Source organism: Natrix helvetica (genome assembly GCF_964273705.1).
Source record: "Natrix helvetica genome assembly, chromosome: 6".
Lineage (NCBI taxonomy): Eukaryota > Metazoa > Chordata > Lepidosauria > Squamata > Natricidae > Natrix > Natrix helvetica.
The window spans coordinates 80255557-80280727 of record NC_138553.1 but is presented as its reverse complement, the minus strand read 5'-3'; the positions used below and the strand labels follow the sequence as shown (position 1 = coordinate 80280727).

General features: G+C 44.7%; 3 protein-coding genes across 3 annotated transcripts in view; 2 read left to right on the top strand and 1 right to left on the bottom strand.

Moving 5' to 3' along the window:
- Window positions 1-362, bottom strand: part of PIK3CG (phosphatidylinositol-4,5-bisphosphate 3-kinase catalytic subunit gamma) — a 32706-nt gene extending 32344 nt beyond the window's left edge. Inside the window, exon 1 of the mRNA XM_081957043.1 lies at window positions 108-362. The gene's annotated coding sequence lies outside the window, so the exon portion shown is untranslated. The remainder of the gene's footprint in view (window positions 1-107) is intronic.
- Window positions 1-25171, top strand: part of COG5 (component of oligomeric golgi complex 5) — a 312215-nt gene that overhangs the window by 243483 nt on the left and 43561 nt on the right. The gene's annotated exons all lie outside the window — the stretch shown is intronic.
- Window positions 11231-13305, top strand: CCDC71L (coiled-coil domain containing 71 like). Its single transcript, XM_081958037.1, has one exon. It carries the CDS (start codon window positions 11359-11361, stop codon window positions 12160-12162), a length of 804 nt encoding a protein of 267 aa, XP_081814163.1. The 5' UTR covers window positions 11231-11358; the 3' UTR covers window positions 12163-13305.

Sequence of the window (25171 nt, the reverse complement as noted above, 5' to 3'; positions counted from 1 at the left end):
GGAGGAAGGAAGGAGGGAGGGAGGCGGCGGAGGAGGAGGCGAGGGGGGCTGGGGGCGTCCGAGGGCCTCCCCCTCCCAAGCCCACCCCCTCCTCGTCTCAGACTTACGTCCAAGCGGAGCGGCGGAGGAGCTGCCCTTCCTGCGGGCGGAGGGTCTTGGGCCAAGTCGAAGCCCCCTTCTGGCCCGTCCCGGGACGAGCAAGTTCGGCCGGCTCTTCCCGGTAGTCCTCTCCCCGGCCTCGGCGCCACCTGCCCCGACAACAGCTGAGCGCAGGCCTCGCCCAGCCGGCTGGGGAGGAAGCGCAGGCGGAGCGGCCGGGGCTGGGCTGGGCTGGGCTCCCTCCCCTCCGATGGGCTTTTATGTTTCTTTGCAGCAAATCTCCGCAGTTGAGTCGTTTTTCTTAGCGGTCAATGCAACTTTAAATGGGTTTGGATCTAGGATAGACGGTCCTCGGTTTATGACCGTTCTGAAGGGAATCGAGGCCGTTGTAAGTAACACGGTTGTTAAGTGAATCGGATTTCCCCATCAACTTCAAATGAGTTTGGATCTAGGATGGGTGGTCCTCGATGTACGACCCCGACGGAGCCCTAAATTTCTGTTGCTAAGTGAGACGTCGGTTAGGTGAGGACTTTTCTTGCCACAGTTCTTAAGGGAATCACTGCAGTTTTTCATAGCACGGTTGTTAAGTGAATCCTCATTGGCTCTGCCGGTCAGGTGGTCCCAAAAGCAGATCACGTGATACTGCAACCGCCATAAATGTGAGACAGTTGCCAAGCACCCGAATGCAAATTACGGGACCGCGGGGATGCTGCAACGGTCATAAGTGTGAACAATGGTCACACATAGGTTTTTTTCAGCGCCGTTGTAACTTCGAATGGTCCACCAAGCAAACCATCGTAAGTCAAGGGCTACCTGTAAAATGGTTGTAAATTGAGGACAGATCATCTCGGTTTACAACTACGCCTTTCGTGATCTTTTTTCTTCCACTTGATATGTAAAGCGTTCGACCAGTGAAGCTGTCGGGAAAATTACAACACAGGAAATGTCAAAAACTCAAAAATTCTGGTGAAAAAGACAGAACCTTTGAAAAAAAAAAAACCTACACAAATCGAGATATGGAAAGTTGAGGGGGAAAAAACCCCCAAAACTATGCATTAGTGTTGTTTTCTTTAATTTGTGGCTTAGAATCAAGAGAGGTGGAAGGGATCCTTGAGGTCATCTATACCACTCCCTGTTCTGCAATCCAACAAGACAGACACAGACTCCAAGGGATAATTAGAACTTCAGAAGAAGAAAAAAACAATGGCTGCCAACCTGCCTTCCATTGAGGGCCTGTATACTGCATGAGTCAAAAAGGGGGCCGTGAAAATATCTACAGACCCTTTGCATCCTGGACATAAATTGTTTCGACTCCTCAAAATGACGCTATAGGGCACTGCACACCAGAACAACTAGACACAAGGACAGTTTCCCCCCCCCCCCCCCGAAGGCCATCCCTCTGCTAAACAAATAATTCCCTCAACACTGTCAAACCATTCACTAAGGCTGCGTTACTATTAGTCTTCTCATCACCCATCTCCTCCTACTTATGACTGCAAGACGGTAACTTAGTTGCTTGTATCCTTACGATTTATATTGATATGGATTGTTTCCTGATTGCTTATTTGTATCCTATGACGAATTATTAAGTGTCGTACCTTATGATTCTTGACGAGCGTATTTTGTCTTTTTGTGTACACTGAAAGCACATGCAACAAAGACAAATTCCTTGAATAGACTCCTATTCTATTCCTATTCTATTCTGATTTCTCTATTCTATCCTATTCTGATTTCTCTATTCTATTTTGATTTCTCTATTCTATTCTGATTTCTCTATTCTATTCTGATTTCTCTATTCTATTCTGATTTCTCTATTCTATTCTGCATTCTATTCTCTATTCTATTCTATTCTGATTTCTCTATTCTATCCTATTCTGATTTCTCTATTCTATTTTGATTTCTCTATTCTATTCTGATTTCTCTATTCTATTCTGATTTCTCTATTCTATTCTGATTTCTCTATTCTATTCTGCATTCTATTCTCTATTCTATTCTATTCTGATTTCTCTAATCTATTCTGCATTCTATTCTCTATTCTATTCTATTCTGATTTCTCTATTCTATTATGCATTGTATTCTCTATTCTATTCTGATTTCTCTAATCTATTCTGCATTCTATTCTCTATTCTATTCTATTCTGATTTCTCTATTCTATTCTGCATATTCTCTATTCTATTCTATTCTGATTTCTCTATTCTGTTTTATTTTATTTTATTCTATTCTATTCTATTCTATTCTACCAAAGATCAAAAAGACAGTTTGGTGTAATGGTTTAAGGCGGTACATTAGAAACCAGGAAACTGAGTTCTAAGACCTGCCTTAGACCCAAAACCGGCTGGGTGACTGGTTCCTCTCAACCCTAAAAAATAAGCAAGGACAAAAGTTGCCAAGAAAACGACATGGATTAGCCCAGGCAGCCACCAGACGTCAGCAATGGCTCAAAGGGATTTAAAAATAACAGTAAAGGTGAACTCACCACTTCTTGTGGCAGGCAGTTCCACTGGCTGACTTCTCATGAACTTCCTCCTGATCTTTAAACCTGAACTTGTCATTCTAACCTGTGGGTTCTGATTTTCCTTTTGGACCAACAGAGGTTCAGTCCAAACCCCCTCCCCTTTTTACTATAGGATATTTTATTTATGAAAATAATTACGTAAGTCTTGCAATCTTAAATGAGAACACTGAATCAATGGGAAATGACATTGCGATTCCCATGGTGCTGAACAATTACTTTTCAACACTGTATTTACCTTAGACCTATTTTTTTATATATAAAATATAATATACCACTATTTGCAGCCTCTTTGCAGATTCACGTTTGACATTGTTTGTCATAAGGGGGTAAGCTGCCAATTTTTCTAACAAGGCTTTCTAAAGACATAATCTAAAATGGAGCTATCGAGCTGCTATAGAAACCATTAAATTCCTGCCAGAGGGAGAAAAAGATTTGATTTGATTTGATTTAATCTCTCTCTCTCTCTCTCCCCTCTCTCTCTGCCTCTCTCTTTCTCTCTCTCTCTCTGCCTCTCTCTCTCTCTTTCTCTCTGCCTCTCCCCCTCCCCACCTCTCCATATCTGTATCTAGAATGGAATGGAATAGAATGGAATAGAATAGAATAATAGAATAGAATAGAATAGAATAATAGAATAGAATAGAATAGAATTCTTTATTGGCCAAGTGTGATTGGACACACAAGGAATTTGTCTTTGCTGCAGATGCTCTCAGTGTACATAAAAAGACAAGATACATTAATCAAGAATAAAAAAGTACAGCCTTAATGATAGTCATAGGGTACAAATAATTAATCAGAAAACAATATCAATATCAGTCGTAATGATACAAGCAACAAAGTCATGCAGTCATAAGTGGGAGGAGATGGGTGATAGGAACGATGGGAAGACTAATAGTAATAGTAATGCAGCCTTAATGAATGGTTTGACAGTGTTGAGGGAATTATTTATTTAGCAGAGTGATGGCGTTCGGGGGAAAAACTATTCTTGTGTCTAGTTGTCTTGGTGTGCAGTACTCTATAGCATCGTTTTGAGGGTGGTAGTTGAAACAATTTATGTCCAGGATGCGAGGAGTCTGTAGATATTTTCGCAGCCCTCTTTTTGACTCGTGCAGTGTGCAGGTCCTCGATGGAAGGCAGGTTGGTAGCCATTGTTTTTTCTGCAGTTCTGATTCTCCTCTGAAGTCTGGGTCTGTCTTGTTGGGTTGCAGAGCCAAACCAGACAGTTATGGAGGTAACAGGACAGACTCAATAATTCCTCTGTAGAATCTACGCCTACTGTGTAGTCTTCGGATGTTTTAATATTCTCACTTCTTGAATTCAGTCATGAGTTTAAGAAGGATTCCTTGTCCTTATCTTATCTGAAATTACATGCAAACCAATAAGCCTAGGGACCCCAAGGATGGAGCTATGACTCATTCTTCAGCAAATCTTTAATCCCATCAAAGGATTTATGGAGAACCTCAACACAAACGTTGCATCTAAAAGAGGCATTTCCTTCTTTAGAAAACACATCTTTAACCAAGATCCTGGCCTTGGGGCAATTACCAAACAAGCACCTAAGGATCCACCAATGGATCTGTATTGCCATTGGGCCATTCCTTGATGGTGTTCATTTAATAAAGGAGAATATTTGTAACTCAGGGTTGACATGAGGGGGTCCTTGGTGCTCTCTGAGCTTGCTTGTTTTCTTGCAGACTTTTCATGACCCAACTAGGTAACATCATCAGTGCTAGTAAGGAGAACGGTTTGCTGTCCCTTTATATTCTGTGGGCTTGCTTGTCTGTGTGGGTGAGAGCGGCCTTAAGAGATTCTTTGGTTGGGTTGTTTACTGATGGCTCTTTGGCAGTTTCATGATTGGGGTATGGCTTAAGTGATTGTGAGTTGACCTTGGAGTTAATCTATGCTGATCTGGGTGCGGATTAGCAGTGGAAAGATGCTGAAGTCTTTGTTCTCTTTTTGGCTGGTTGATTGTCTCTTTTCCATATGCAAAAGAGTGTTTCTTCATTCCTGCATCGCTTTTGTTTCTTTCCTAAGGGAGAAAGCTCTAGGAGGAGTCCTCGTTTAGCGTCTGCCTCAGTTGTGACTCTTTGTAAGGACAAGGATGATGATTTGAGGCCCTTCCAACTCTGTATTTGGCATTCTGTAGGCTTATGAGTATAGAGGTCGGCTCTGACTTTTTTTAAAATTAAAAATCATCAGACAGCGACATCTACTGGGCAGGTAGAAAATAAATGAGTCCTATTTAGCTATTATATCTGTTGGAATGTTAAAAAAATCTGATATCCAGATTTTACTTTACTTTACTTTACTTTACTTTACTTTACTTTACTTTACTTTACTTTAACCTTTACCTTTACTTTTACCTTACTTTATACTTTACTTTACTTTATACTTTATTTTATACTTTACTTTTACTTTACTTTTACTTGACTTTACTTTATACTTTACTTTACTTGACTTTATACTTGACTTTACTTTATTTTACTTTGACTTTACTTTATACTTGACTTTTCTTTATTTTACTTTTACTTTACTTTTACTTTACTTTACTTTATACTTTACTTTACTTTACTTTTACTTTACTTTTACTTTACTTTTGCTTTACTTTTGCTTTACTTTTACTTTACTTTTACTTTACTTTTACTTTACTTTTACTTTACTTTTACTTTACTTTTACTTTACTTTTACTTTTACTTTACTTTACTTTTACTTTACTTTTACTTTACTTTTACTTTACTTTTACTTTACTTTTACTTTACTTTTACTTTACTTTTACTTTACTTTTACTTTACTTTTACTTTACTTTTACTTTACTTTTACTTTACTTACTTTTACTTTACTTTTACTTTACTTTTACTGTATTTAAATTTTCTTTGTCATATAAAGATTACAAATCCAAGCAAGCAAAATGAAAAAAATGAAAATGTAACAGGGAAAATCGGCAGGTTGGAACGCTGAAGCCCCAGCTCCCATACGGACCTGTCAAATATGGAGTGAGGTCTTCAGAAATGAAGTTAAAGTGAAAACTGTGAAAGTTAGTAGCTGAGACAATTAATCGGGCATGGCAGCGATGGCTAGGTTTTTGTCGTCGCGTGCCAAAAGCGTGCAGGTGCGCAACAGTGCATGCCCACACCCATAATGCAATGCGTGCATGACACACCCACACACCCACTGCCCCACCCCTATGTATGCACGCCAGTGGTGGGATTAAAATAATTTAACAACTGGTTCTCTGCCCTAATGACCAGCTGGGTAGGCGTGGCTTGGTGGTCATGTGACTGGGTGGGCGTGGCCAACTCAACGTTACTCATGTCGATGGGCGCTTCGCCTTAGCTGTGACAATGTAATAAGGGTTAACGGGAGAGGCAGTTTCTGTAAACGGGGAAATTGAGATGAGGCTAGAAACAACATCAGAATGTTTCCTTCCTGCCTTCCTTATAGGATTAGCCCTGTAAAGTGGGGGAAAACAAAAGGAGATTTCTTCCAACAACCGGTTCTCCCAACTGCTTAGAAAGTTAACAACCGGTTCTCCCGAATAGGTGCGAATCCCAACACTTACAGTACTGTAAGTGTAACTTTACATTTTGGTGTTTATTGTTTATTTTAACCCCTTCAAATCCAAATCTTTACTGGTTACTCTATTTTTGTAATGAGTAAACCAATGAAAAGAACTGGTAGTTATTTTTCAAGCAATAGTAGTGGAGTTGGTCAAAGAGAAAAAAAAAAGAATCAAAATCTGTACATAATAACAAATTTCTAGTAATTGCAAGGTTTGTTTTTAAATTTCCTCAAAAGGAAAGGAGAGATTAATATGGAAAAAATAAGTTCTTAAACTATAATCGAGAAGTTGTGAATGCTCCAACACTGGACATTTTAAAGAAGATGCTGGATATCCATTTGTCTGAAGTGGTGTGGGATTTCTTGCCTAAGCAGGGGGTTGGACTAGAAGACCTCCAAGGTCCCTTCCAACTCTGCTATTCTATTCTATTCTGTTCTTGTATATATTTAAATTCCCATAGGGAACTTTGCAATAATTTGTTGTTCCTTCTTTCTAACAAACTTTGGGACAGCCTCCCATATAATCACTTACTAAGAACACAGCTAGGAGACAGCACATATCTGATGTCGGCTGAATTAAAAACAAAAATCTAAGCCAAATCAAATCTGGTTAACATTTGAGTAGAAGACTTGCTCAGAAATACCAAGAATATTTGAGAAGTTTAACAAACGTTGTGGAAGAAGAAGGCAATGATGAATCGCTTCTATGATATTCTCAAGAAAATGTCATAGAGGTGAAAACACTTGGCCTTGAGTTTGATTTGATGCAACATGGGGCTTTTTTTATGCAAAAAGGTGCAATGTTTATGTTGAGATTCTCCATACATCCTTTGATAGGATTAAAGATTTGCTAAAGAATGAGTCATGGGTTCATTCTCAGGGTCTAATGGTTTGCATGTAATTTCAGATAAGATAAGGATAATGACTTCTTTTAACTCAATCATGAGTTTAAGAATTGAGAACATTAAAACATCTGAAAACTATACAGAGATGTAGATACAGATACGGAAAGAAGGAGGGGGGGAGGGGGAGAGAGAGATTTCCACATCATTTAAAACCAAAATTGTTTTATTTACATTTAGTCTCCATTTTCCAATTATTTCCAGAGTAATTTCTAAGTGATATCTCTATCTATTCAAATGCCAAACCAAAATTGTTTTATTTACATTTAGTCTCCATTTTCCAATTATTTCCCGAGCAATTTCTAAGTGATATCTCTATCTATTCAAATGCCTTGTTGAGTAACAGTGCTGAATATGGGTTTAATACGTTTGTTAAGATTATATTTCTATATATTATCAAGTGTTGTGTTGTTTTTGCTCATTGTTTATCTATGTGTGTGGGTACAGATAAGTTATTGGCCAAAAGTCCCATACTTTTTGTTAGCCTTATCCTCCACAAATTTATCTAATTCTTTTTGAAAATCATTCCTCCGTAAGTTAATGGCAAGAAATTCTTAGCAATTTCCAGAAATTCATCTAAATTTCCAAAAATGCATCACAATTTCCAAGGAATTAATCGAGGGCCATAATGAAATGGCAGTTCATTTATCTGGAACCAGCTGCCAATTGTTACAATTAGATAACCCTCATGTTCTGTCCTTTTGAGACAATAATTCCATGCCAACCATACTTTTTTTATCTTTATCAATCCCACTTGTCTTCTAGATAAGACAACCCTTAGGGATTATTCATTGTTGGGCCCCAACGATAATAGCAGAAAGGAACTATAGGCTACCTATCTAGGTCAACCTTCTGCTCTTTGCAAAAATCGACTATATTGGTGACCTTCTAATCCCTTTTGAGAACCTACAACTTCTGAGAGGTCACCAATGATCCAGATAGAAGGTTCCACAACTTCCCCTGCTTAACAGCTCCTGCAAAAAGAAATTCCCAGCCTGGAATTCCATTCTTTTAATGTCAGCAATTTTACTATTGTTTAACCAAGAATACGTCATCCCTTGCAGGGACAGGGTCTTTTTTTAAAGAAACTTGTAGGCCATTATTTTATCTTCCCTACTTCTTTCTTTCTTTCTTTCTTTCTTTCTTTCTTTCTTTCTTTCTTTCTTTCTTTCTTTTTCTTTCTTTCTGACTGACTGACTGACTGACTTATTTACTTACTGGCTGAAGGTTTTATTGAATCCCTAAGTTTATAAGGATGCAGGGAACTGCCTTGTTACTCCTTATTTAACAAAATATCCAGACAATTTTTATAAGGATGCAAGGATCTGCTTTGTAATTCCGTATTTAACAAAGTACCCAGACAATGCTCCTTTATTCTATGTTCAGCTGTTATTATCAAACCAGGAGGATTTATTTTCTATCAAGAGAGCCGAAGTATGCTGCAATTGCTCGCAAAACCAGTCGTATTTTGATGGCTTTGATCACTTAACATAAACTACACCACAGTAGGCTTAAAAAAAAAACGCTATTAACTTGTTGAATTCTGTTGGCCGTAATAAAATTAATATCTTTGAAAGTCCTGTTGTCAGGCACAAAAGATCAGGGCCATATGTGACACCTACACACATCAGGGGCCCATTTTGGGCCTAATAGGTCTTCCTGCGGCCTCCTGGAACCAAAAATGGGCCCTGGGGGAGATGCACACCCCCCCTCCGTACTCCCCTTGCCCTTGACACATGCATGCATGACCCCCCCACACACATACGCCCTCCAGCCCCCATGCTTGCATGTGCATCTCCCAAACTCCCTCCCCCTCTGTGCATGCACGGCAGAGACCCGAAAATCAACTGACTGGTGGGAGGCACAGGCACATTTGCAATAAAGCAAACTTGGGGCAATGGCTTGGTTGCGTGCCCACAGAAAGGGCTCTGTGTGCCACCTGTGACACGCGTGTCATGCGTTCTCCATCATACCCTAGATCTTTCTCTGATGCAGGTGTCAGGGATTGTGGATCGATTGCAAGCTGGAAAAGAAGAGCTTTATGGGCTTCCCATGCAGATCTCCCCAAAGCTATGGAACCCAGGGGGGGGGGCACTCCATAACCCCACATTCCCGTTCTCTCTCAGGGAGGGGCCTCTCCAAAGGACCTGGCAGCCCAACAAGAAGTAATGGGTGGAAACTTATCAAAGGAAGATCCAACTTGAACCTGCGGAGAAATTTCCTGAAAGAACTTCTGGTGGGGCTGTTACGTTGTTTTTCTCCCTCCCCAGGCTTCAAGAAAGTCTCCGGAGCCCTGGGAGGGCAACAATTCCCCCCCACACACACACACATATACACAGGGGTTGCTCTTCCATATGCAAGGGGGGGGTTGCTCGCACATGCACAGGTGGGGGGGGCATGCATGCGCAATAGCATGCACGCACATTTTTTGGCACATCTTTAGAAAAAGGTTAGCCTTCACTGACCTATATTTTACTTTGGATCGGTTGCCCCTCAGTCTTAGATGGTTCTTTCAGTAGAAAGTGCCATGGAGTTAAGAGTGGGAAGTCATTCCCTGGGGGAATTCTGGGAGTTGAAGTTCACAAATCTTAAACAAGTCTGGAGACGTTTATGGAGATTCTCGTCATCCAGGTCATGGTTGTCCCAAAAGTGCGCTTTTTTTTTTTCAAGAGGCAACTGGACTTTTGTGGTTTTTCTTTGAAGACGTTTCGCTCCTCCTCCTCCGAGAAGCTTCTTCAGCTCTGGCTGGTTTCCCCACCATCCCTTCAGAGCCGAAGAAGCTTCTTGGATGAGAAGCGAAACGTCTTCAAAGAAAAACCACAAAGTCCAGTTGCCTCTTGAAAAAAGCACCTTTGGGACAAGTCTGGAGACCTAGCTGGGGAATTCTGGGAGTGGAAGTCCATAAATCTTAAAATCGCCAAGTTAGCTAGGGAATTCTGGGAGTTGAAGTCCACAAATCCTAAAATCGCCAAGTCTGGAGACTTAGCTGAGGAATTCTGGGAGTTGAAGTCCACAACTCTTAAAAGTTCCAAGTTTGGAGACTTAGGAGTAGAACAGGGGTGTCCAAACTTGGGAACTTTAAGACTTGTGGACTTCAACTCCCAGAATTCCCCAGCAGCCTGGCTGGGGAATTCTGGGAGTTGAAGTCCACAAGTCTTAAAGTTCCCAAGTTTGGACACCCCTGGAGTAGAATGAAGAGTAGGCCTCATTGGTTCAGAGCATAAAATCTCAAGCTTGACTTCAAAGTAAATCTTTCCAACTCCCTAGGAATTGTGGATCAGATTACAAGCTGTTGGTTCCCCAACTAGATCTCCCCAACAGTGTGGAACCCAAGAGTAAAGCTACTCCATAAGCCCACATTCCCCTTCTGGTGGCTTCTTTTCGAGGAAGAAGATAGGCTGAGTAAACAAGGCCACTATCAGAACTCCGGATCCTCTTCAAGCCATTTACTCCTCGGAGTTTCCGAGGGGGGCCCTGCTACTCCAGGGGCGGGGCTTCTCGGCCCGTGACGCATTTTCAAACGGGCCAATCCACTCCAGCCAAGACTAGGGTTGGATTTAGCAACCTTCCCCGCAGGGGGCTTTTAAAAAGAGCTCCATTTTGGGCCGGCCGTGCGGCGTTGGGTGGGGGGAAAGGTGCGTGTCGGCCTCCGATCGGCCCAGCAGGAGGCCCCTCCATCCCCCCCGCCCCCTCCTCACGCCCTGTTGGCAGCGCAGAAGTTGCGCCTGGCAAGAGAAAGCGAAAGAGGAGGGGGGTGGAAGAAAAAGTGACTTTCGCCGGGGAGGAGGAGGAGGAAGAAGAGAAGGAGGAAGCAGAGGAGCAGGAGGAGAAAAAAGAGGAGGAAGAAGAAAAGGAGAAAAGGGAGAAACGAAGAGGAGAAAAGGGAGGAGGAAGGAGAGGAAGAGGAGAAAGAAGAGAAAGGACAAGAGGAGGAGAAAAAAGAAGAGAAAGGAGAAGAAAAAGGAGGAGGAGAAAAGAGAAGAGGAGAAAAAGGAGGGGGAGAAGAAGAGGAGGAGAAAAAGGAGGGGGAAAGAGGAGGAGAAAAAGGAGGGGGAGAAGAAGAGGAGGAGAAAAAGGAGGGAGAGGAAGAGGAGGAGGAGAAAAAGGGGGAGGAAGAGGAGGAGGAGGAGAAAAAGGGGGAGGAGGAGGAGGAGGAGGAGAAAAAGGAGGAGGAAGAGGAGGAGGAGAGCCGATATTGCTGGAGCTGCTGGGCGGCCGGTGGCGGCGCTGGAGAGGACGAGAGCCAGCAGCAGCAACAGCCGCCGCCGTCGTGGCGCTAGAGCGAGGATGAAGCCGGCGGGCCCTGGAGGCGCCCCCGCAGCCGAAGGAGGAGGCGTCGGCGGCGGTCAGGCTCCCGGGCTGCCTCCGCTCTCCTCTCCTCCCGCCGGCCCGGCGTGGGAGCAAGTGGTGCACTCGCGCTCGCAGGCGCTCTTCCGCGGCGGCAGCAGCAGCAGCAGCAACGGCAGCCCAGTGCTGGGCGACGCCTTGAAGCTGCTGGTGCCCCGCTCGACGGCCTTCATGAGCTCGGAGGCCGAGCTCTGGGACTTCCTCTGCAGCCTCCGGCACGAGTTCTCGCCCGTCATCCTTCGCAGCAAGGACGTCTACGGCTACGCCTCCTGCCGGGCCGTCGTGCCGGACCTGCCCCGCGGCTGGCCGGAGGAGGAGGCGGCGGCCGCCGGCACCAGCAGGAGAAGCAGGAGAGGAAGAGGAGGAGGAAAAGCCCCGGCAGCCGCCGCCAACAACAAGGGGAAGCGCCCGCCGACCGACGCCAAGAGCCGCCGGGGAGGAAGGAGCGCAAAGCCAGCGGCCAAGAAGCGCAAGGAGGACGGGCTGATTCCGCCCCGGGAGCTCTGGGCTTGCGAGCAGCGGCCAGTCCCGGCCCGACGGACCCCGACGGAGCCGGAGCCGCTTCCCGATCCTCCGATCCCGGGCGAGATCCCGCTGTCCGCCTTCCCACCGGTCAAGGTCCGCGGCGACATCTGGGAGCGGCGCAGCTTGGAAGCCGCCCGCCGCCGCGCGCAACGCCTCTGGCGGGTCGACCTGGTGCCCGTGGTGAAGTTGCGCCGCATCCAGACCCCGATCTGCTGCTAGGAGAAGACGGCTTAGGAGGAGGAGGAGGATCGTCTCAGTTGACAGTCCTTTAACAGAAGGGGGTCCTTGGAGGTCATCTAGACCAACCCGCCTGCCCTGTTTTGGAGGAGGTCATCTAGTCCAATCCCCTCTACTGGGGGATTCGAACTGCTGAACTTTGCTGATGCTTATGACTCTTAACCCCCATTCAGAAGACCTTTAGGAGACACGTGTCCAGCCGCCTGTTTACACAAGTCCCTGGTTTTTTTTTGTTTTGGGTCTGGATGGTGTGGTCCTCTTTTTTATTATTATTAATTTTTTTAAAGACACGGGGCGCTGCACTTTAAAAAGGGACAAGGCGGGGGGGGCTGGCCACCCCCACCCCCCACACACACTTTTCGTCTCTTCGTGGTTTTTGCTTTGCGAGCCAGGAAAAAAATAAATAAACTGGGATTCTGTTTTGGAGAAACCGAGGCGAACCGGCTGAAGCCTTATTGACTTTCGCTTGTTTTCCCGTTGGGCTACCTCACTTTTCTAAGGGAAGCACCGTTAACTTTCGCTTTCTTCCAAAGAACTTGGCCCCGGCTGCAATAAAAACGCCAATCCAGGATTAGGGTCTCCTGCTTGGGAGAGCAAGGGGGTTGGACTAGATGACCTGCGAAGGTCCCTTCCAACTCAAGTTAATCTGATTGTTGGGTTTCCCCCCCCCCTTTTCCTATGATGAATCTGACTTTGTATTATATTGCACTATATACTCAGGGTTATTTGAATATGCGAAGGGTTTTCCCGTTTTTTTGGGGGGGTGGGGGTGAACATGATGACTCATCGGCTTTGACCAAGGAAGTTTGAGGAATTGGAAACTTTTAAAAGACTGATCCGGTAGTGCAAAAATATTTCATGCTGTTTCCACACCCCCCCCCTTTTTTTTAATTATTTTTTTGTAATTTGGACTTGATAAGACACCGTTTTTGATATGGTAACGTGATTTGTAGCTGTTTTAAAAGGTTTTATAGTTGGAATGAGCTAGGGTTCCTGTAACGTCTTCAAGAGTTGTATTAGATGCACGCTCAATTTTATATTGATTTTTTTTTTTTGCTTTAGAGAAGGTCCAATCGACCGAAGTTTTAAAAAAAAATTAATAAAATTTAAAAGTGGAATGTGTAACATGGTTTATATTTGCGTGGGGCAGTTTCAGACGGATGTTAAAGCACTGTGTTGACATGCTGGCCTCCTGCCATGCTTTGAAAAACTTAAGTGTGTTTTTTGGGGACTGGACGCTAAATAGGGATAAACCTGGTTAGTACAATAACTAGGATATCTGAGGGTGGTGTGCCAAATTGAGAACTCCAAAGTTGGTGGGGGGGGGGAGAGAATGACTCATCCTTCCGTCCTTCCGAGGTCGGTAAAATGAGGACCCAGATTATTGGAGGCAATAGGCCAGGGATGTCCAAACTTGGCAACTTTAAGACTTGTGGACTTCAACTCCCAGAATTCTGGGAGTTGAAGTCCACAAGTCTTAAAGTTGCCAAGTTTGGACACCCCTGCAATAGGCTGACTCTGTAAACTGCTTAGAGAGGGACTGTAAAGGATACGACGTGGTACATAAGCGCTATTGCTATTTCAGTGGGGACAACGAAGCAGTGGAACAACTTGCCACCAGAAGATGTGGGTGCTTCAACACTGGAGGTTTTTAAGAAGAGTTTTGTCTGGGATAGCAATAGCACTTAGATTTATATACCACTTCACGGTGCTTTCCAGCCCTCTCTAAGCGGTTTGCAGAGTCGGCCTCTTGCCCCCAACTATCTGGGTCCTCATTTCGGAAGGATGGAAGGCTGAGTCAACCTTGAGCCAGTCAGGATCGAACTTCTAGCTGTTGCGCAATCAGCCTGCAATACTGCATTCTGACCACTGTGCCACCAGGAAGGAAGGATAGGATAGGATAGCAATAGCACTTAGACTTGTATACCGCTTCTCAGTGCTTTTACAGCCCTCTCTAAGCAGTTTGCAGAGTCGGCCTCTTGCCCCCAACTATCTGGGTCCTCATTTTACCCACCTCGGAAGGACGGAAGGCTGAGTCAGCCTTGAATGGTATGCTATAGGGCCATGATGGCGAACCCGTGGCACAGGTGGCACGCAGAGCCCTCTCTGCGGGCATGTGAACTGTCGCCCCAGCTCAGTTCCTTCGCGCATGTGCATGCACCTCCCGCTGGCCAGCTGATTTTCAGGTCTCTGCCACACATGCGTGGGGGGCGTGTGTGTGTGTGTGTGTGTGTGGAGTGCATGTGACGGCAAATGCACACGCACGGGGAGGCGGGTTCGTACATGCATGCCTGGGGGGAGGGGGGAGCATGAGGGTTGTGGTGTGCCCTCCCCGCGGCCTGTTTTTGGTGCCAGAAGCGGGGGTCACACACGCATGGAAAGAGGTGGTGGTGGTGTCGTGTACGCATTGATTGTGAGTGGCACACGACAACAAACAGGTTAGTAGAGGGTCTCCTGCTTGAGCAGGGCATTGGATTAGAACAGAGATCAGCAAACTGCGGCTCTGGAGCCGCATGTGGCTCTTTCCTCCTGCTGCTGCGGCTCCATCACCGGTCGGCGCCACAATTTTGAGAGGAGCTCCAGTGGTGAGGGGGGGGGAGAAGCACAGTGCGCCAGGAGAAGACTCTATGGCAAGGGGAGGGTTTTCCAGTTGTCTCCACCATTGATAGGGCTTTTGGTTATGACAGGTAGAGGAAAAAGTACGCCGCGCTAGGAGGAGACTCTATGGTGGGGGAACAGGACTTCCGGTCAGCTCCAGAATTGAACAGGGAGCTTCCGGTTAGGACCTTTGGGGCTCCCGGTGTTTCCTTTTCTGTGGGAAACGGGTCCAAATGGCTCTTTTGAGTGTTTACGTTTGCCGACCCCTGGGTTGGAACAGTGATGGGGAACCTTTTTGGCGCCGAGTGAGCATGTGTGTGCATGCGCACACGGGAGCTCCAGAAGCTCATAGACCAGCTAGCCGGTGTGCATGCACATTCCAATTTGGGCATTTGGTGCAGAAGAGCAGCTGGTGATGGCATGTGTGCCCATAGAGAGGGCTGTGCCATAGCTTTGCCAGCACAGGACTTAGGAGACCTCTACGCGCTACTTAGAAGATCTAGATATCTGTGTTTGTTTTCCCGTGAATTAATTACCCCTGGTTGCTCTAGATCAGTGTTTCTCAACCTTGGCGAGTTTAAGATGAGTGGACTTCAACACCCAGAATTCCCCAGCCAGCTGGCTGGGGAATTCTGGGAGTTGAAGTCCACTCATCTTAAACTCGCCAAGGTTGAGAAACAGTGCTCTAGATCAGTGTTTTTCAACCTTGGCCTTCCTGAAGATGCGTGGACTTCAACTCCCAGAATTCCCCAGCCAGCAAAGCTGGCTGGGGGATTCTGGCAGTTGAAGTCCACGCATCTTCAGGTAGGCCAAGATTGAAAAACACTGCTCTAGATAATGTGATTTCGGGCATATTTTTGTGGATGGCGACAGTGGTTAACAACCAAACCCGGATTAGAAGAGGCACCTGCTGTAGCAAGTCTTAATTAACAGCTCAAGAAGGAACACAACCAGCCAAGAAATTTCTCCTGAAGACTTGGACTGACAATTTGTGTGTGTGTGTGTGTTTTTAGCACAGCTGCCATTTGAGGAAACGCTTAAACAGCTACGAGAAAAAGATGTCAAATGGTAAAATGGAATCCAGACCAGGCGAAGGAATAGATCTTTCCTGGATAAAACTCAGGGGTGGCTTCCTGCCAGTTCTAATCTTTTCTATAGAAGAGGTTCCACAAATCTACTCTGGCGTTTAGAACTGGTTCCAGCTCCCTCTCCTCACCAGTGCTACGTAGTAGGGAGTTTACTGTTAGCTTGCTTGTCTGAGTAGATGATCCCTTGATTGGGGTATTGTTTCTTTAATTGTTGGTCTGATGTTAATCTTAATCTACGCTCCTCTGAGTGCTCATTGGTGGTGGGGAGATGTTTTGGTCCTTTTATTCCCTTATTGGTTTATTGGTTATCTCTTTTGCATAGATCAATTCCAAGATTAACACCAGAACAACAATCAAGTAAACAATAGCCCAATCCAAGAACTGCCAAATTGTAAATAGCCCAACCCAAGAATTCCCAAGACCCCCTCCAGGTAAACTACTTAGAATATAAACTGAGAGCAAATCCCACTCCTTACTAGCACTGATGTTGTTACCTAGTTTGGCTAAGGAAACATTGGCAAGGAAACAACCAAGCTCAGAGAGCACCAAGGACACACACACACACACACACCAACTCCATAGTTGGATTTACACTACATATTAATCCAAAATATTCATAGAGCACAGTTGCAAATCAAATATGTGTGCAGCCAGTCTATGACATATAAACGTGATGGCGAACCTATGGCACACGTGACACAGGTGGCACGTGGAGTGCTTTCTGCGGGCACGCGAGTTGTTGCCCAGCTCAACTCCACTGAGGGCACACACCCTCCCCTGCAGCCCATTTTTGGGCCTAGGTGGCTGCAGGGAGGCCTCCTAGGCTGAGAACTGAGGGCGGGGCTTCATATGCGTATGCGCAGGGGAAGCATGTGAGGTCACGTGCGGGCAGGGGGTCATGCGGGCATGCGCAGCCCCCCCGCATTGCATTATGGGTGCTAGCACGCAAACGCACTGTCACACACTCACGTTTTCAGCACCCGAAGAGAGAAAGGTTAGCCATCACTGACATATAAAGTACAGGTCCAAAAACTCATTTTTGGTAAGGACAAGGCCATAAGAGGGATAGAATCAAGACCACGTGAAGGGTTAATGCCACTTTATAAGGCCTTGGTAAGGCCACACTTGGAATCCTGCATTCAGTTCTGGTCGCCACGATGTGGAGACTCTAGAAAGAGTGCAGAGAAGAGCAACCAAGATGATTAGGGGACTGGAGGCTAAAACATATGAGGAACAGCTGCAGAAACTGGGTATGTCTACTTTAATGAAAATAAGGATTAGGGGAGACATGATAGCATTGTTCCAATATCTCAGGGGCTGCCACAAAGAAGAGGGAGTCAAGCTATTCTCCAAGGCACCTGAAGGTAGAACAAGAAGCAACTGGTGGAAACTAATCAAGGAGAGAAGCAACTTAGAACTGAGGAGAAACTTCCTGACAGTTAAAACAATTAATCAGTGGAACAGCTTGCCCCCAGAAGTTGTGAATGCCCCAACACTGGAAGTCTTTAAGAAGATAGCCATTTGTCTGGAACGGTATAGGCTTTCCTGCCTAGGCAGGGGGTTGGACTAGAACAGTGGTCGGCAAGTCGCGGCTCGCGAGCCAAATGCGGCTCTTTACACATTTTAATGCGGCTCTTCAGTGTGCCGGGCGCCCGCTCCGCTCCCTCCTCTCGGGCTTTGGAGGGAAGCTTTTTCAAAAGCCGAGTGACAAGTCTCCCAGGCTGTAATTTGCCGAGCTGTACGCGCGCGCCTGCTTTCCACGGCGTGGAGCAGCGGCGAGATTCTGCGTGGCGAGCGATGATTCCAGGGGCCATCCGGGAAGATGAGGAACGCGAGGGGAGACCCTGCCCCCCCACTGATGGCCCCCGGAATCATCGCTCGCCGCGCAGAATCTCGCCGCTGCTCCACGCTGTGGAAAACAGGCGCGCGCGTACAGCTCTGTCAGTCTCTCTCTGATTCCCTCTCTCACTCCCTCTCTCTGTCTGTCTGTCTCACTCACACACACACACACACTGTGGTCACCTTGTTGAGTGTTCCAATCACATCTGAAACACTCAACAACTGGCCTGCATTTATGGTATTTTGCAGCATAAATGCAGGCCAGTTGTTGAGTGTTTCAAATGTGATTGGAACACTCAACAAGGTGACCACAGTGTGTGTGTGTGTGTGTGTGTGTGTGTGTGTGTGTGTGTGAATCAGACAGACAGACAGAGAGAGGAACAGAGAGAGGGAGTGAGGGAGGGAATCAGAGAGAGACTGACACACACACACACACACACACACAAACACAGAGAGACAGAGAGGGGGAGGGAGGGAGAGAAAGATAGACAGAGAGAGAGACACACACACAGAGTGAGTGATTAAGTGAATGAGTGAGAGACAGACACATACACATACACAGAGTGACAGAGAGAGAGGAAGGGAGGGGAGAGAGACAGAGGGAGAGACACAGACACACACACACAGAGTGAGTGAGAGACAGACAGACCCACACACACACACACACACAGAGTGACAGAGATGGGGGAAGGAGGAGAGAGAGACAGAGATACAGAGACAGACAGACAAATAGACACCCAGAGAAAATGACAGAGGGAGACAGAGAGGGAGGGAGGGAGGGAGGGAGGGAGAGTCAAAGAGCCAGAGAGAGAGAAAGAAAAAGAAAAAAAGAAAGAAAGTGGGAGAGAGAGATGAAATGAAAAACAACAACATACAAACCTGACTTACTCAAACTATCCAAGGAAATGCAAGGCCAATGTTCACATTAGTGGTTGTGACTTTGTCAGTCATTGTCAGGATGTAATTTTCTCTACATTGTAAGGCAAATTTTACGGAATTTAACGTTATCGATAAATAATATCGTTCTAAAGTTTTTGTTTTATTAGTTGTGTTATTTGTATCCTCCCGACCTATGTGGATACTTGCATGCAGAATATTCTCAATAAAAACTTATTGAAACTAAAAACAGTGTACCATCCTATGTATTTTCGGTTTTAAAAATGCGGCTCTCAAAATAAATTTCAATCGTGGTTTTGGCGAGATTTGGCTCAGTTGAAAAAAAAGGTTGCCCACCACTGGACTAGAAGACCTCCAAGGTCCCTTCCAACTCTGCTATTGTATGAATCGCCAAAAGAAACAAAGATTTTAGCCCTCTGTTTTCAGGAAGAATTTTTTTCCTGTTGAATACGTGTTGCATCATCTTTTAGCATCAGTTCCTGGAAGTGGGATTCACAAAATCATAACATGGATACATTTGGTTAATCCATGGCTTGTCGGGAGACGCTTCAACTGACTAGTTTCAAATATTATGCTGTTTTATAAACTCCTAGCCGATAGCCGAGAGTTGCCTGGGTGTTTACGGTATTTATAGGGGGAAAATGTCCAGGCCAAATGTAATTTCCAATGTTGGATTTTCCTCCTTACCAGAGGGAGCCCCCACACGGAGTACTGTGAAGCCGTTACCATGGCAACTCCACTGCACTGCACAGTAGAAGCTGTTTTAAGGCACAACAGGCTGTATCTTAACAGAATGCACACCCCGAGGGGTGTTAAGGATGTCTTACCCCCACAGTATTTGTTTCCAGAGAGAAAGTCAACTGTGTACCAAGTTTGGTTGAAATTGGTTGTGGCGTTCCAGAATTAAGCTGGAACACACAAAAACACACAATATAAATATATAAATATATAATGGTTAACATTTTCATTTTTCACTTTATTGTTAACATTCAGGTGAATAGCGTTGAGTACTAAAGTGATGACATCTACAAATAGTACGGTATTCCATATTTTTATGCCCTCTCTGGCCTTTGATCTTGAGCTTGTATTTTGATTGGTTGTCAGACTGTCATGGGGCCAGGTAGGGGCAACTCTCTAGGCTGTGAGTCCACGTTTGGTTGAGCATTGCTTCTTCCCAGGTGCCCTGTGGCGAGATGGGTAAAGAGCTAATACTATCATGCCTTAATCCCATCACCCTGGAGCTGAAGGGGGAGATCTTTGTTATGTAGATTAGACTGGTCCAGGCTTTTTAAAGGCCCATTGACAAAGTGGGGGCTATTAAGAGTGAGTCTGCTTCCTGCCTAAAAATATGTTTCTCTATTTCTGATCCAGGGAAAATATAATATTCTTCCTTTTCAATATTTCCCAGGATATTTCATTTTTCCAGGAGAGGGGTGGGTTTTAACTTCCTACAAGTCAACACAACGATCAAGAGTTCACAGACTTCTTTTATCAGGTTTGGATATGGTCAGTGGTGAAATTTGGTAATAACGGGCCTAAAACAAATCTCTCCTATTGTCGCTTAAAAGTTTTCAACAGAATCGCCCAATTCTTTAGAAATGTTTACAAGATTCTTCAGAGCTCTTCCCCAGAGATCCATTGTTCAATTAACAAAATATTTCTTGGGACGGTTTCACAAATTCTTTTAACTCATTAAGGCAGAAATACGTATTTTCTATCTTCGACACATCTTCACGGCCTGTGTCAAGAACTTCCTTTGGGTAAGCTGACGCATGCCAGAAAAATGTGCCATATGCTACAGATGTGTTCAGTGGCCTTGAGGGATACTTCACTGACAGTGTTCGTTTGTGGATAAAAGCAAAATCCAAGGACATTTGGCTTAACTGGAAAACAAATCTGGGTTTTTTTCCCCCTCAAGGCTATCCAGCTATGCTTGGATCTTGTCTGACTTGCTCATCTAAAAGGCTTTCTTTTGTAGGAAGTTAGCAGCCACCCCTCTGCTAGAAAAATGAAATGTTTTAGGAAATATTAAAAGGGCAGAATATTTCCCCTAAAAGAGACACATACCCCTGTCAATGGGCCATTAAGGCCTGAGCCAGTCTATTCTACATAACAAAGGTTGGCCTCCTTCAGGCAGAGCCATAACAGGAATCCCAAAGCCCTTTCATTATATCATCACCCAGCAAGAGTCAACCAAACGTGGGACTCTAAATACATCCTACAGAGTTGCCGCTGCATGGCCCCATGGGACTCTGACAACCAATCAGAATACAAGCTCAAATTCAAAAGCCCAGAGTGGGCATAAAACCAGGGCACTCTCAGCATCTCTTCCCTTTTCACACCCAGGACCTCAAGCCATGTGGTCCTGTCCACCATTAAAAACCATCTTTCCAAGCAGACTCCATGTTTCCAGTGTCTTCCCCACCACCACCACTTGGAACTGAACCCTGATGTACATTTTCTTCCAACGCTTTCATTGTTCATATTAGCATCTTTTAGATGCTGTAAGGCATCTAATTTGGTTTTTAAAGCATTTAAAAGATCGACGTGCCCCTTCTGATTATGCAGAACAGGGTCTCCTCAAATGCATTTCGACCTTTTATAGAAGTCAACCCGCCTGGCTTCTGCTTTTAACCCCAAATCTGAAATAATCTGCACTATTTAAGGAGAAAGATTAGGAAAGCGCATGCGCGGCAGAGAGACGAACATCAGGTGGGAGGAGCGTGCGCATGCGTGGTGGCGCTGTGCTGGGGTGACAGCTTGTGTGCCCGCAGAGAGGGCTTCATGCGCCATCTGTGGCACGAATGCCATGGGTTCACCATCACAGAGATAAGGTAAAAAGAGGACCTGGAATCGATTTGACGAAAACGGAAAGAACACCAAAAGAAGAAAATACTTCCTGACATTAATAAGCGTCAGGAAGATGAGTAATCCAAAAGTGCCATTATACAGGGATCCTTGCAGAGATCCCTCCCTTTCCTAGTTCTCAGGAATGGATTGCTCATCAGATTTGAGCTCATTTACTTCGTTAGTAACTCTTATTATTATTATTCAATTGTATCACAGCGGCCAGTTGTTTCGCCGGATTTGGCATTGATTACTAGTCGGGCCCCACCCATTATATTATTATTATTATTATTATTATTATTATTATTATTATTATTATTATTATTATTATTATTATTATTATTATTATTATTATTATTATTATTATTATTATCATCATCATCATCATCATCATTATTTTGCCAGAACATTTTTTATTTTTATTTTATTCCCTTACATACCATTTTAAGTGTACATTCACATAATTATTTTTTTCTTCTTTACATCTATCACTCTTACACATTTGTTATTCCATTTTATAGGTTACAATATAGGTATACAGTTTGGGTTGCCTTGTTTACCATCCCTTCCTCCTGTTGTAACCCCACCTTATTTTTCCTTTCTTTTCTCCCTCCCTCCCTTCTCTCCTTTCTTCCTTCCTCCTCTCCTTTCCCTTCCTTCTTCCCTTCCCTTTCTCCTACTCCTGCTCTTCCTCTTCCTCTTCCCCTACCTACCCTCTCTCCTTCTCTTCCTCTCCCTACCATCCTCCTCTCCTTACCTCTTTCTTCTTTCCCCCATCTTCCTTTCATTCCCTCCTCCTCTCTCTCTTTCTTTTCTATTATTATAGGTGTCTCTTTCGGGTCTCAGTTTACGTTTCCTTGGGATGGCATTTCGGCAAACCCAAATATAATTGGTATCTTTTCTTGTTCCCTTACCTTCGCTAATCTATCCTAATTATATTCCCCCCCCCTTTGTATCTATCTATTATATATATATATTTATGTATTTAATCTTTTCTGTTTTCCTCTTCTTCCTCCCCCCTTTTCCGTAACAGTGCATCGCCTCGGTTCTCTATCATCTTCCTATTTTCTAGTTTGCTTTCTCTAGCCAATCATAAAATCTTCCCCATGTCTTGAAGTACTCCGATTCCTCTAACCTTACTTCGTTAGTAACTCTTGAGATGATTGATTTCAGTGGAACTAATAAATGTGCTCGGTACAGAGAATAAGCAGCTCACAGTTCTCTCTCACAACGTTCTTGGGGAGTAAAGTAATATACATGTTGCTGTGGCTATATTTACATTTATTAGTCAGCTTGGCCTCTTGACCCAACGGCAAACGTTTTTAATGCTCAACACTATATTGCCCTGATTGCAGCTACTACTAATACAACGCATCTGTCAGGAATTGTCATCGTCCCGTCCCCCCCTCTGTGAGATTGGCCCTGATCCTCAATGGAGGTGGTTAATTGTGTAATCACAGATCCCTCCCCACTCCATCTAAGATGGGTGGCCAATCAATAAATTAAATAAACAAATGAACAAACAGTGTCCCCACCATTGTCGTGAATACGGTGGAGTTAACTGGGGTTAAGTATTTGTTGGGAGAAATGTCCTTCAGGGGTTCACTTCCCAGTGGGGAAAAAGACACTGGATTCAAGGAAGTTGCTTGGAAAGATGGTTTTAATGGTGGACGGGATCACAAGGCTTGAAGATGTTGGTTAAAAGGAAAGAGATGCTGAAAGTACTTGAGTTTTGTGCCCTCTCTGGGCTTTTCAATTTGAGCTGATTGCTTGTCAGACTGCCATGGGGACATGCAGGGGCAACCCTGTAGGCCCGTGAGGGCAAACCTATGGGACACCTGCCACAGGTGGCACGCCGAGCCATTTCTGAGGGCACACAAGGCGTTGCCCTGTCAGCTGCAATGCGCGCTGGCCTTGATTTTCAACTGTTTTTCGCCCTCTGGAGGCTTCCCTGAAGCCTCCGGAGAGAGAAAAACGGCCCAACGGACAAACCGGAAGTTTGGGGAAAAACGGCCCAACGGACAAACCGGAAGTTCAGGGAGGGGCATTCCAGAGGAAGAATAGTGCAAAATCACCATTCCCACCCCACTCTGGGGCCAGCCAGAGGTAGCATTTTCTGGTCTCCGAACTACTCAAAATTTCCACTACCGGTTCTCCGGAACCTGTCAGAACCTGCTGGATTTCACCCCTGATCCATACCTGCCTATCCCAGGTCATTGGGAAGGACTAGAAAGGTAGACAGAAATGTCAAATCCAGCCTTAACATGTGGCTGACCACGCAACCAACCACAGTAACAGCAATGAAAGCAATCACAATAGCAAATAACCCTTCTCCTCATTGAATAAGCTGGAAACATGAGAGCGTTTAGATCACGGGTATCCAAACTTGGGAACTTTAAGACTTGTGGACTTCAACTCCCAGAATTTCCCAGCCAGCCACGTTGGGGAATTCTGCAAGTTGAAGTCCACAAGTCTTAAAGTTCCCAAGTTTGGACACCCCTGGTTTAGATGTTATGACTGTTCTTGAAGATGGAAATGGGTATTTGTTGCAGCTGCATTTCCCAAAATGAAGGCACCCAGGAACACCGTGCTGAATTTGTTGCTTTCACTTCGTTATCCTACTGCAGGTAGTCCTCGACTTACAACAGTTCATTTAGCGACTGTTCAAAGTTACAACGGCACCGGAAAAAAGTGGCTTACGACCATTTTTCACACTTATGACTGTTGCAGCCTTCCCAAGGTCAGGACTACTTGTAATATAAAATAAATGGGATAGTAATATTGCTCGTAGCAAGTTCTGTCGTGAGACAACCCTGCTGCTCATCCATTTGCCGACAGAGGGCAATGTTGGAGTAACTTTGCTACAATCTCGGTGCCCCAACAAAACTAAACACAGTTGTTAATCAACTCCTTTTTCCTTCGATAAGCAAAAGTATGTCCTCTTCATTGATTGCTCCTAGAGGTGTACTGAAGTCCAAGAGAAAGTGTAACGCAGAAATGAAAGGATGAGGAAGATAAAAATTAAAAAGAAAAAACGTCTGCAAAAACTACACTATCCTCTTTCAACATTTATTTTTTGGGTCTGGTTCTCTAATGGTTTGTTGGTTGGTTGGTTGGTTTCATCAAGCATGAATTAGATAACAGATATAAGTATAAACATGATTATGCATACATGAAATTAATACGAATACAAGGGAAGATTAGGACAGGGCAGTAGACACATTGGTGTGCTTATGCCCCTTACAGACCTCTTAGGAATGGGGTGAGAGTTAGACAGTTGAGGTTAAAGTTTTGGGGGTTTGGGGAAGAAACCACAGAGTCAGGTAGGGCATTCCAGGCGTTGACCACTCTGTTGCTGAAGTCGTATTTTCTGCAATCGAGTTTGGAGAGCTTTACCTTGAGTTTGTAAGCTTGTAAGAGTACAGAGGGAATTTACACCTGAAAACCTCATGGTGCCTTCTCACAGTGAGTAAACTCATTTTCTCACAGACAAACCCCGGCCATAGTTTCAGCTGAGGATCCAACCATACCGCACTGCAATTATGCAAATGACACTCCCTTCTTTTTTTCCCCAAAGATTGTAAAAAAAAAAAGGGGGGGCTGTGATGGCGGCTCCGGTTTTAATTTTATTTTTTGCCCCTTTCCTCCCACGGGATGATTCTGTCTGGAGGAGAACCCGAAGGGACGCAAGGCCAGTTTATTAACAAGGGGCTGTCCAGTTG